This window comes from Schistocerca serialis, chromosome 10 (genome assembly GCF_023864345.2).
Source record: "Schistocerca serialis cubense isolate TAMUIC-IGC-003099 chromosome 10, iqSchSeri2.2, whole genome shotgun sequence".
In the NCBI taxonomy this organism is placed as follows: Eukaryota; Metazoa; Arthropoda; class Insecta; order Orthoptera; family Acrididae; genus Schistocerca; species Schistocerca serialis.
Genome location: NC_064647.1, coordinates 72,692,089 through 72,704,640, shown reverse-complemented (window position 1 = coordinate 72,704,640; position 12,552 = coordinate 72,692,089). Strand labels below are relative to the sequence as shown.

The 12,552-nt window shown below is 47.7% G+C and overlaps 1 protein-coding gene and 4 non-coding genes across 5 annotated transcripts; all 5 read left to right on the top strand.

Moving 5' to 3' along the window:
* The first annotated feature begins 1,227 nt into the window (after positions 1 to 1,227).
* Positions 1,228 to 1,300, top strand: Trnaa-ugc (transfer RNA alanine (anticodon UGC)). Its single transcript has one exon. It is a non-coding gene; the product is annotated as a tRNA-Ala (tRNA).
* A 1,517-nt stretch (positions 1,301 to 2,817) lies between these two features.
* Positions 2,818 to 5,900, top strand: LOC126424851 (uncharacterized). The gene has a single exon (XM_050087660.1). The coding sequence runs from the start codon at positions 2,944 to 2,946 to the stop codon at positions 5,395 to 5,397; it is 2,454 nt and encodes an 817-aa protein (XP_049943617.1). The 5' UTR covers positions 2,818 to 2,943; the 3' UTR covers positions 5,398 to 5,900.
* Positions 5,901 to 6,426: 526 nt separating this feature from the next.
* Trnaa-agc (transfer RNA alanine (anticodon AGC)) lies at positions 6,427 to 6,499 on the top strand. Its single transcript has one exon. It is a non-coding gene; the product is annotated as a tRNA-Ala (tRNA).
* A 2,769-nt stretch (positions 6,500 to 9,268) lies between these two features.
* Trnaa-ugc (transfer RNA alanine (anticodon UGC)) lies at positions 9,269 to 9,341 on the top strand. Its single transcript has one exon. It is a non-coding gene; the product is annotated as a tRNA-Ala (tRNA).
* Positions 9,342 to 9,756: 415 nt separating this feature from the next.
* Trnaa-agc (transfer RNA alanine (anticodon AGC)) lies at positions 9,757 to 9,829 on the top strand. Its single transcript has one exon. It is a non-coding gene; the product is annotated as a tRNA-Ala (tRNA).
* The last annotated feature ends 2,723 nt before the right edge of the window (positions 9,830 to 12,552 follow it).

The following is a 12,552-nucleotide window of genomic DNA, read 5'->3' as shown; positions in this document are numbered from 1 at the left end:
CGTTTGATATGGATTCCCTTACATGCAAAGGAGTATTTCATTTGATTTTAGCAATGAAGCTCGCCGAAGAAGGCGTATGAAGGAGAGCGAATGGAAGGGCTAGAAGGGGAGATGGGAGGCCCTAAACAAAAAAAAAAAAAAAAAAAAAAAAAAAAAAAAAAAAAAAAGATGGTAGAGCGCTCGCTTAGCATGCGAGAGGTACTGGGATCGATACCCAGCGCCTCCAGAATTTTTAACACACCAACATGCGCACACTGCCATGCAAGTGGAATAATTCACAGCCAGAAAATGTGTCAAGGCAGATACGAGCGAACGATTAGCAGCCACAATTGGCAAGCGTGCTGTAATGCGCAGGAAGCACCCTCCTCCCACCACTACACTTAATTTAGAAACAGTACAAGTGTTCCCATAAGATTCTCAAACCTATGTCGGAAAGATCAGCCTTGCGCCGAATTCACAAAAATCCCACTGCACATTCCAATTCTTTACGTGCAGTCGGCTGCTACTGGTGTTGCTAGTTGTGACTGCTGATGACAGATGCCGTAGCAATCAATTCATGAAGTGAGTTGTATGTTTTGCGATACTCTGTCTCTGACAAGCAAGCAGAGGTGACATAGGCGCGAATACGGAAGCTTGCAGCCCCTCGCTGCCTGCAGACACCGACCAGCCACACTAGGTGGGCGGCCTAAGCCGTAGGCGAAATGTGCTCACTCGCTTGGGCGCGACGTCAAGCTCTAAATAAGGCTGTCACTAGCGTGAGCGTCGTGTAAAGTCGGAAAAGTCGTCTGCATGGGTGAGTGCCATGTTTGGGGAGCGTTTCGTAGTTTGCGCAGTGCAATGGAGACGCGGAAACTTGTTGTGGCCCAGTCTTTTGCAGTTGGACGACAAGAGTGGTACACAATAGTAAAGTGCGAGGCAGTGAGTTGGCATGAACAGTCGAGTGCACAATGGGGCTTCAGATGTGCTTGTTACCTCAGGTGCTGTGTGATTGTCGACATGGAGTGAAAACGGAGCAACTTGTGACTGTCCCTTCAATTTAAGACGTTAAAAACTGACGGAGTTTGCAGTCGTAATACCAGAGCATCGAAACTACTTGGAACTCTTGCGTATATGAACGTGTCCGCGCCTTTGTCCTCTGGTCCCTTCACCCCTGCAAACCAACCAACCATCGTCTCCGTGCACATAAGAGTAGCAAAGAATGGAGAACAGCGCAGTGTGATTGTGTTTGGGGGCGTAGCTCAGTTGGTAGAGCGTTCGCTTTGCATGTGAAAGGTCCCGGTTTCAAGCCCTGGCGCCTCCATGTTTTGTGGTCAGTGCGTGGTAAGTGTTGGTCGCGGCCAGCATAAAGGCACGCAAGATGTTGCAAAGCCAGCGTCACAGACTCGTATACTGACGTAAGGAGAGCAAGACGTAAATGTGAGGACCGGCTGTTGTCGAGGTGTCATCGAGTGCAAATCTGCCTTAGGTATAACGGCCTAACCTCAATGAAGTCTAGAGAGTGGCCAACACGTTCGTCTACCTCAGAGCGTTGGCCGAACGCAATTTTCGACGTCGTGTATGCCACTTTGATTTTGGCCAACTACGATTCGAGTAGAATGCAGGAAACCTGAAAGACACCCTCACGGACACATTGAGAGTAGTGTTTGTCTGCGGAATAATGGGAGTGCAAGGGTCTGTGCCATTGATATGGCTGTATGTAGCGCAGTTCGTCAGCAGGGGGCGTAGCTCAGATGGTAGAGCGCTCGGTTAGCATGCGAGAGGTACTTGGATCGATACCCAGCGCCTCCAGAATTTTTAACACACCAACATGCGCACACTGCCATGCAAGTGGAATAATTCACAGCCAGAAAATGTGTCAAGGCAGATACGAGCGAACGATTAGCAGCCACAATTGGCAAGCGTGCTGTAATGCGCAGGAAGCACCCTCCTCCCACCACTACACTTAATTTAGAAACAGTACAAGTGTTCCCATAAGATTCTCAAATCTATGTCGGAAAGATCAGCCTTGCGCCGAATTCACAAAAATCCCACTGCACATAACAATTCTTTACGTGCAGTCGGCTGCTACTGGTGTTGCTAGTTGTGACTGCTGATGACAGATGCCGTAGCAATCAATTCATGGAGTGAGTTGTATGTTTTGCGATACTCTGTCTCTGACAAGCAAGCAGAGGTGACATAGGCGCGAATACGGAAGCTTGCAGCCCCTCGCTGCCTGCAGACACCGAGCAGCCACACTAGGTGGGCGGCCTAAGCCGTAGGCGAAATGTGCTCACTCGCTTGGGCGCGACGTCAAGCTCTAAATAAGGCTGTCACTAGCGTGAGCGTCGTGTAAAGTCGGAAAAGTCGTCTGCATGGGTGAGTGCCATGTTTGGGGAGCGTTTCGTAGTTTGCGCAGTGCAATGGAGACGCGGAAACTTGTTGTGGCCCAGTCTTTTGCAGTTGGACGACAAGAGTGGTACACAATAGTAAAGTGCGAGGCAGTGAGTTGGCATGAACAGTCGAGTGCACAATGGGGCTTCAGATGTGCTTGTTACCTCAGGTGCTGTGTGATTGTCGACATGGAGTGAAAACGGAGCAACTTGTGACTGTCCCTTCAATTTAAGACGTTAAAAACTGACGGAGTTTGCAGTCGTAATACCAGAGCATCGAAACTACTTGGAACTCTTGCGTATATGAACGTGTCCGCGCCTTTGTCCTCTGGTCCCTTCACCCCTGCAAACCAACCAACCATCGTCTCCGTGCAAATAAGAGTAGCAAAGAATGGAGAACTGCGCAGCGTGATTGTGCTTGGGGGCGTAGCTCAGTTGGTACGAATAACGCTGTGTGGTTTGGTTGAGGAAATTGTCAGTGTGAATTTTAGTTGGTAGTGAATTCTAGTAAAATGTGATTGACGCCGCACCGAAATTTATTGTGTTGTGTGTAGCTGTGTCATATATCAGTGACATGGATGGGCAAGTGTGTGTCGAAGAAGCTAAAGCAGATATCACTGATTTAAAGCATGTTCTTGCTGTTTCGGAAAGTGAAAACAAAAGTTTAAAGAAGGAGCAGACGTTTGCAAGTGGTCGTATAAGTGTGCAGCATAGGGAGTCCTATTCTATTCTCACAAAGTTAATTGACAAAAACCACAAACGCTTGTTACGTTTAACTGAATTAGAAGTCACGCTTACCAAGCAACTGTTGAAGGTTTGTGCCGAATTGACAGCAGTAAACGACGATATATCAAAAATTGAACTGAATAATGAACATAAAAAGCATCGTGCCAAATCGCAACTTTCGAAATTTGGGACACCTTATTTTAGACACAAGGAATCTAGACCTGCCGATAACTCTGATGTTTTGTTGTTACGGCAGATTGGTGATATAGGATATGTCGATTTGCCAAAACCACAAAGTTGGCTAGAATCTGAAAAGAAATGTTTAGTCAAGGCCATTGAAACTGAAGAACGAAACCGGCAAATGAAGGATATCGAAATAGAAAAACTTAAAATTAAGAAGAAAATGCAGACTTGTGATGAAAGTGAGCGACTGGAGCTTCAGTCAGAACTTGACAGATTAAAGGAACAGTCTTGTGTAATGAAATGTACGGGAGGTATTCAGTTGTTTCAGAACAGCCCTTGTAAATATGATTGGTTTAAAATCTCGATTGTAGATTTGAAAGGCAAGCATAGCCCACAGGAATGTCAAGCGATGTGGACGCATTATCTTCTTCATCCAGCCGTTAACAAAGGTCGTTGGAAGAAAGAAGAAGACGAGGCATTGAAAATTCTTGTGAAGAAATATGCATTTAGCAACTGGGATACAATTGCATTGGAGCTTAATACAAGCCGTTCAGCATTTCAGTGTATGTGCCATTTTCAGAACAGACTTAACCCACTGTTAATGAGAAACATGTGGGACGAAAATGATGATTATACACTCACAGTACTCATTAAGTCTTTCAGGAAACGAGATTATATACCATGGAAAAAAATTGCGTATTGTTTTAGCAATTGCTCAGTTTCAAATGTTGTATCACGTTGGAAAACCATAAACCCTGACGCAGTTAAAGGAAAATTTTCAGAAGCAGAGGACGTGGTTCTCGTTGCGGCTGTCAGGAAGTTTGGTAAAGATTTTAAAAAAATATCAGACCATTTTCCAGGACGAACAAGTGCGCAGCTGCAGGAGCGGTACAAATCTTTTTTGAAAAATGAGCGTGATGCGCAGCCTTGGTCGCCAGATGAAGACAGGCTGATCTGGGAGAAAGTTAAAGAATTTGGACACAACTTTTCTCATATTGCAACATTCTTAATGAACCGTAATCGAACTCAGATAAGACATCGGTATTACAGGATGCTGGACTGGCTGAAGAAACATCCAGGTGAAGAGTATCCTGCATGCAGGAGTGGTCAATTCAAAATAGCTGAAGGACCAGATGAACTTTGGAAAAAGGTTGTGAATGTTATGAAGGACAAAAAAGTGAAATTTAATGAAGTCAATGGTGATGCACTTATGGACGATGACAGTTTTTCAAGCCTCAAAAGCAAGTTGAAATTAAGGAAAAGGTCTGGGGTAAGACCTGGCCACCAGAGGACATTTCATGATGTTGATTTAGAACTTGCCAATTATTTCTGTTGTGTTTATCCACAGAGTGGAGGGAGGCATAAAATCAATTACACCAATGAGGAAATTGATACACATGCTCGTGCCACATCAAGATTCTTAGAATTTTTGTGTGCAGATTTGAAAAGTGTGCCTGACAGTGAAATTGAGAATGACCAAATGCTTTCCAGGTTAGACAAGTTGGTGCTGAAGAGAATGAATGTCAATGAAGATGAGAATTCGTCAGCTAGGCAAGGATCTGCTGGTGCTAGTGTAAGTGCAGAAAGAACTGAGAATGATTCAGAAAATTGTACTTTAAGTGCATGTAGGATATGTAACATTAAACACGGTGAAAGATCTTACGTTAATGTCTGGCATAATGCAGTACCTCCGAACCAGACCTCACTCATAGGAATTCGTTCTATTATGTTGTGGCGCAATGTTTTGCAAGCTATGATTTCTCCACCTAAAATTAAGACTGAGGATACATTTGAGGAATGTGATCAGCATGAGAGAATTCAAGTGAGTGAAGGAAGTTGTGGAGCAGACGCAGATGAAGAATGTAGTGAGTGTATAAAGGAGGCGAAAGCTGTATTTGAAAAACATTCAGGTATTTGGAAATCTCGTTTTCAGTCTGTTTTTGCATGGGCAGCTTTATGTAGTGAGTTTGCTCCTATGTCAGAAGATACATGCTGCCTGGATGCTGAATTTAGTGAAATAAGTCTTGGCAACAAGGGTGAATTAATGGACGATTTGGAGACTACAGAGTCTAATGTAAATGTAGGAAGGAAACAAAAGAAAAAGATAAAACTGAAATGATCATTGTTCTTTTTTTACACTATGTTGTTAGATGTCAGCCAGGTGCACTAAGTTCAGAGAAACAATGCTGTTGTGAGAACATGAGTAACGTAACATGTTTTATATGTGTAAATATTACTGTGTTGGTTTTGTTTGCATTAAGTCTTTCCAAAGCTTATGTCACATCAGTCTGAAAATCCAATTATATAACTTGAAAAGATATGTGTGTCATACATTTACCTCTCCAGAAGACAGTTCATCCAAGTGTTTCGTGCATTGAGATGATTTGAATGTAAAAAATGCCTTTGTTTGTTCATTTGTTGTGATGCTTTCATGTTCTCTTCTGCTTTTTTTTCCCATCATATTGTTCTTAGCCACCAAATTTCCTTGACATTGCTTATCTAGTTTGAGTGTACATGCAAGACACAGATTAATGACCAGATGTGTGTATTTAAATGTGAGCTATATGTGGATACTGGAAATATTGGATAGAACCTCATATGTAACAAAGGAAAAGTTGTTTGTTTTTATGGCTCATTAAAACGTTGTTTTAGTATTAAAAAAAAAAAAAAAAAAGGTGGTAGAGCGTTCGCTTTGCATGTGAAAGGTCCCGGGTTCAAGCCCCGGCGCCTCCATGTTTTGTGGTCAGTGCGTGGTAAGTGTTGGTCGCGGCCAGCATAAAGGCACGCAAGATGTTGCAAAGCCAGCGTCACAGACTCGTATACTGACGTAAGGAGAGCAAGACGTAAATGTGAGGACCGGCTGTTGTCGAGGTGTCATCGAGTGCAAATCTACCTTAGGTATAACGGCCTAACCTCAATGAAGTCTAGAGAGTGGACAACACGTTCGTCTACCTCAGAGCGTTGGCCGAACGCAATTTTCGACGTCGTGCGTGCCACTTTGATTTTGGCCAACTACGATTCGAGTAGAATGCAGGAAACCTGAAAGACACCCTCACGGACACATTGAGAGTAGTGTTTGTCTGCGGAATAATGGGAGTGCAAGGGTCTGTGCCATTGATATGGCTGTATGTAGCACGGTTCGTCAGCAGGGGGCGTAGCTCAGATGGTAGAGCGTTCGCTTAGCATGCGAGAGGTACTGGGATCGATACCCAGCGCCTCCACAATTTTTAACACACCAACATGCGCACACTGCCATGCAAGTGGAATTATTCACAGCCAGAAAATGTGTCAAGGCAGATACGAGCGAACGATTAGCAGCCACAATTGGCAAGCGTGCTGTAATGCGCAGGAAGCACCCTCCTCCCACCACTACACTTAATTTAGAAACAGTACAAGTGTTCCCATAAGATTCTCAAACCTATGTCGGAAAGATCAGCCTTGCGCCGAATTCACAAAAATCCCACTGCACATTCCAATTCTTTACGTGCAGTCGGCTGCTACTGGTGTTGCTAGTTGTGACTGCTGATGACAGATGCCGTAGCAATCAATTCATGGAGTGAGTTGTATGTTTTGCGATACTCTGTCTCTGACAAGCAAGCAGAGGTGACATAGGCGCGAATACGGGAAGCTTGCAGCCCCTCGCTGCCTGCAGACACCGAGCAGCCACACTAGGTGGGCGGCCTAAGCCGTAGGCGAAATGTGCTCACTCGCTTGGGCGCGACGTCAAGCTCTAAATAAGGCTGTCACTAGCGTGAGCGTCCTCACTTGACCTTGAAAAGGCCTACGACCGTGTCTGGCATCCCGGTCTCCTGTTTAAACTCCAAACCTACGCCCTTCCTATCAACTACATCCGTCTGGTGGCCTCCTTCCTCTCCCGCCGCCCCTCCTACGTTACCATCCATCATGACAATTCCCGCACCTTCTACCCCTCTGCCGGTGTGCCCCAGGGCTCTGTCCTCTCCCCTCTCCTTTACCTCCTGTACACGGCCGATATGCCCCAACCCCCCCCCTCCAGTGCACCTCTTGCAATATGCTGATGACACCGCATTCCTCGCCCTCGCTCCTACCCTCCAACGGTCCCAACGCCTTCTCCAGAATCACCTTGACCTTTTTTCTGCATGGTGTAACCAATGGCTCCTGAAACTAAATCCTTCCAAGACCCAGGCAATCATCGTAGGTCGTACCACTCGCTCCTTCCGGCTCCTGGATTTCTCCCTTACTGTCTGCGCACGTCCTGTCCGTCTCACCCCCACCCTCACCTACCTTGGCCTCACCACTGACCGTCACCTCACCTGGATCCCTCATCTCCGATCCATCCAATCCAAAGCCCACAACCGCCTCCGCCTCCTCAAACTCCTCTCTGGCCGGACATGGGGGTTGCACCCCTCCACCATCCTCCACACCTACAAATCCTTAATCCGTCCCATCCTCTGTTATGCCAGTCCTGCCTGGATATCTGCCCCCCCCAAATTCTATCAGTCCCTCCAGATCCTTGAGCGTCATGCACTCCGCCTCGCCTTCCGTATCCGCCTCCCGTCCCCCACGCGGATCCTCTATGATCTCATTCCTTTCCCCCATCTGCTCCTCTTCCTCGAACATATCCGCATCCTCTACACCTCCCGCCGTCTTGAACCCCCTCACCCCCTGGTTGCTCCTCTCCTCTCCCATCCCCGCCCCCTGCCACGTCTTCACCGTTGTGTCCCCCCTACCCTCCATCTCTACACCCTCCATCTCCTTTCCCAAGGTGGCTTCCGTCAGCTCCCCCTCCCGGATGATGCCCTCTCTCCCTCCATTTATCCTTCCTATCAACTCTGATCCTCCCTCCCCCACCATTCCTCTGTCCTTTCCCTGGGCTCCCTCTTCCCCCCCCCCCCTTCCGTCCTGTTTCCTCCCCACTACGGCTCTCCCTACCTCCCTTCTCCCCCCCAGTCCTTTTGTATTCCCCTCCTCTACCTACCCCCCTCCCTGTCGCGTCTGCCCCCTACCCCTCTTATGGGTCCTCATCCTCCATCAGCTCCTTTCCCGGTTCCCCCCTCCCCCTTCGCTTTTACTCTCCTTTCCCCCCTTTTGTTTTCCCATCTCCTGTCCAGTTTCCCCCCACCTGCTCTCGACTGTGGTGTCACCTTTGCCGACTTTTTCGTGCTGTGTTCTAGTGCCTATTCAGTGTTGTGTTGCGAACAGAAACCATGCTGTCGCTGGGTGTGAATTTTATATACTTTGCGAACAGAATCCAGACTGTCGCCGTGTTTTTTTTTTTTAACTGTCTATTGTTTTCCCTGTCTGCTCCGTATGTATTTTTATTCGCTTCATCATCCCTCTGTTGCTTGTTTAATTTCCCCATTTTCTTTTCACCTTGTTACTCACTAAGTCCCCGATTTTATCGCCTGTTTTTTATTATTATTTATTCTCCTGCTCTTTGTCAGAAAATCTGTAGGCTGCAGAGCGGCGTCCTAAGCTGCTGCCAGCCCGCCCCCCTTTGGGGGGAATTGAAATTCAATAAAGAAAAAAAAAAAAAAGCGTGAGCGTCGTGTAAAGTCGGAAAAGTCGTCTGCATGGGTGAGTGCCATGTTTGGGGAGCGTTTCGTAGTTTGCGCAGTGCAATGCAGACGCGGAAACTTGTTGTGGCCCAGTCTTTTGCAGTTGGACGACAAGAGTGGTACACAATAGTAAAGTGCGAGGCAGTGAGTTGGCATGAACAGTCGAGTGCACAATGGGGCTTCAGATGTGCTTGTTACCTCAGGTGCTGTGTGATTGTCGACATGGAGTGAAAACGGAGCAACTTGTGACTGTCCCTTCAATTTAAGACGTTAAAAACGGACGGAGTTTGCAGTCGTAATACCAGAGCATCGAAACTACTTGGAACTCTTGCGTATATGAACGTGTCCGCGCCTTTGTCCTCTGGTCCCTTCACCCCTGCAAACCAACCAACCATCGTCTCCGTGCACATAAGAGTAGCAAAGAATGGAGAACAGCGCAGCGTGATTGTGCTTGGGGGCGTAGCTCAGTTGGTAGAGCGTTCGCTTTGCATGTGAAAGGTCCCGGGTTCAAGCCCCGGCGCCTCCATGTTTTGTGGTCAGTGCGTGGTAAGTGTTGGTCGCGGCCAGCATAAAGGCACGCAAGATGTTGCAAAGCCAGCGTCACAGACTCGTATACTGACGTAAGGAGAGCAAGACGTAAATGTGAGGACCGGCTGTTGTCGAGGTGTCATCGAGTGCAAATCTGCCTTAGGTATAACGGCCTAACCTCAATGAAGTCTAGAGAGTGGCCAACACGTTCGTCTACCTCAGAGCGTTGGCCGAACGCAATTTTCGACGTCGTGCGTGCCACTTTGATTTTGGCCAACTACGATTCGAGTAGAATGCAGGAAACCTGAAAGACACCCTCACGGACACATTGAGAGTAGTGTTTGTCTGCGGAATAATGGGAGTACAAGGGTCTGTGCCATTGATATGGCTGTATGTAGCGCAGTTCGTCAGCAGGGGGCGTAGCTCAGATGGTAGAGCGCTCGCTTAGCATGCGAGAGGTACTGGGATCGATACCCAGCGCCTCCACAATTTTTAACACACCAACATGCGCACACTGCCATGCAAGTGGAATAATTCACAGCCAGAAAATGTGTCAAGGCAGATACGAGCGAACGATTAGCAGCCACAATTGGCAAGCGTGCTGTAATGCGCAGGAAGCACCCTCCTCCCACCACTACACTTAATTTAGAAACAGTACAAGTGTTCCCATAAGATTCTCAAACCTATGTCGGAAAGATCAGCCTTGCGCCGAATTCACAAAAATCCCACTGCACATTCCAAATCTTCACGTGCAGTCGGCTGCTACTGGTGTTGCTAGTTGTGACTGCTGATGACAGATGCCGTAGCAATCAATTCATGGAGTGAGTTGTATGTTTTGCGATACTCTGTCTCTGACAAGCAAGCAGAGGTGACATAGGCGCGAATACGGGAAGCTTGCAGCCCCTCGCTGCCTGCAGACACCGAGCAGCCACACTAGGTGGGTGGCCTAAGCCGTAGGCGAAATGTGCTCACTCGCTTGGGCGCGACGTCAAGCTCTAAATAAGGGTGTCCTATCGTGAGCGGCGCGTGAAGTCGGTAAAATCGTCTGCATGGGTGAGTGCCATGTTTGGGGAGCGTTCCGTAGTTTGCGCAGTGCAATGGAGACGCGGAAACTTGTTGTGGCCCAGTCTTTTGCAGTTGGACGACAAGAGTGGTACACAGTAGTAGAGTGCGAGTCAGTGAGTTGTCGTGAACAGTCGAGTGCACAATGGGGCTTCAGATGTGCTTGTTACCTCAGGTGCTGTGTGATTGTCGACATGGAGTGAAAACGGAGCAACTTGTGACTGACCCCTCAATTTAAGACGTTAAAAACGGACGGAGTTTGCAGTCGTAATACCAGAGCATCGAAACTACTTGGAACTCTTGCGTATTTGGACGTGTCCGCGCCTTTGTACTCTGGTCCCTTCACCCCTGCAAACCAACCAACCATCGTGTCCGTGCGCATAAGAGTAGCAAAGAATGGAGAACAGCGCAGCTTTGTTGTGCTTGGGGGCGTAGCTCAGTTGATCCATTCGCTGCTCGGCCGCCGAGCCGGACGGACGTGTGGCGGGAGCGCTAGGAGGGTTGGCGAAAACAGCGGCTGTGTGGCTGTTGCGAAGGTCAGTAGAACGATTTGTTTACTTTGCATCTTTCAGTGATATAAAATGACAAAATGAACGAAATTAACTGTGAAAGAAGAGATACAGTTAGATTCACTTTTGATTGGACCTGTAAAAGACCAAAGGCTTTTGAGATCAAAAGGTGGCTTTCCGAAACAGTTAAGATCACGGGAGACGAAATTATTGGCGTTCATCTTTCTTTTGTTTCCAATTCTGTCTTTTTGAAATTGATTTCCTCTGCTTTGTGCTCCTCGATAGTTGACAAGTGTGGTGGCAAAATGAAATTTAATCATGCCGACGGAACCGTTAGTGACGTTCTTGTTTCCCATGGTGGGCTAGGTATTCGGACAGTGAGAGTTTTCGAACTGCCGTTCGCGGTCCCTGCCGGAGCAATCAATGATGCTCTTCAGCCCTACGGTCGGGTTATATCTAATATTGCAGAAAAATGGTCGGAGCAATATATGTTTCCGGTTTTGAATGGAGTTAGACAGGTTAAGGTTGAGCTCTTACGACATATCCCATCTTATTTGAATATTTGTGGCCATCGCGCTCTCATAATTTATGATGGGCAGCCACGGACTTGTGCGTTATGTAACGCCACAGGGCACGTCAGACGTGAGTGCAGTAGAAGGCGTGTTCCTCAGTTATCGACTAACGAGGCGGCTGCCCCATGACAAGTTGTTAGCATGTAAGTGAAGTACGCTGCCGCGGCAGCTAGCCGGGTCCCCTATCAACAGAATATGGCCGAGCAGGCGGGACCTTCCGACGCGCGCACGGAAACGGGAAGCACCGCGGAGTTGACTACCGACGACAATCAGAATCTGGCCAGTAATGACGTCACTGAGGACGCACCGCGTTTGCCCTCTGAGTCTGACAACTCTTCCAACGAGCGACAAGCTTCACCGATCATACCTGATGTAGAAATGGCTGAGTACGAAGCGGTAGTTACACACGAAAAGGCCGACGTCCCAGAGGGAACTACTGTGGATGGACATAAAGAGGAAGTGATACAACAGAAAACTGACAACCACACAGATGATAGGACACCACGGGCAGGTTCAGGAAACGTCAAAATAAAAGGGGGGGGGGGCGCAAGAAGACGAACCAATGACACCACCCGTCTCACGTGTCGTACAACCAGCAGCGACGGCCGACTCCGCAATTAACGGAGCTCAAAAATCTTTCGCCACGAAGGCGGGACAGGTGACTTCTCCTCGACCTTCCATGGAGTCGCCAGGAAGTTCACCAAAGGTTTCACCGACGACTTCACCGAAATCATCAAAAAATAAAAAGAGACGCAGAGCACATCAAGCTGCAGAGAATTTGGCCCCTCCTTTAAGAGAGCGGCTGAGGAAGATACAGGAGACCGAAAGGAAGGACGAAGATACACAAAAGGAAGCGGTCGGCGAGTCTTCGGATCGGAACAAGGGACAAGAACGGGCTGACGCGCCACACGGAACATATGAACCCTCGCATGACAATACGACATCAGATATGGACAATGAAACCAGACTTGGACAAGGACATGGACACATCACCGAGCCACGATTTAACTGGGCGGACGAAAAGGAGGATCAAACCGATGCAATGGTGGCGGAAGGGGTTTTTGAG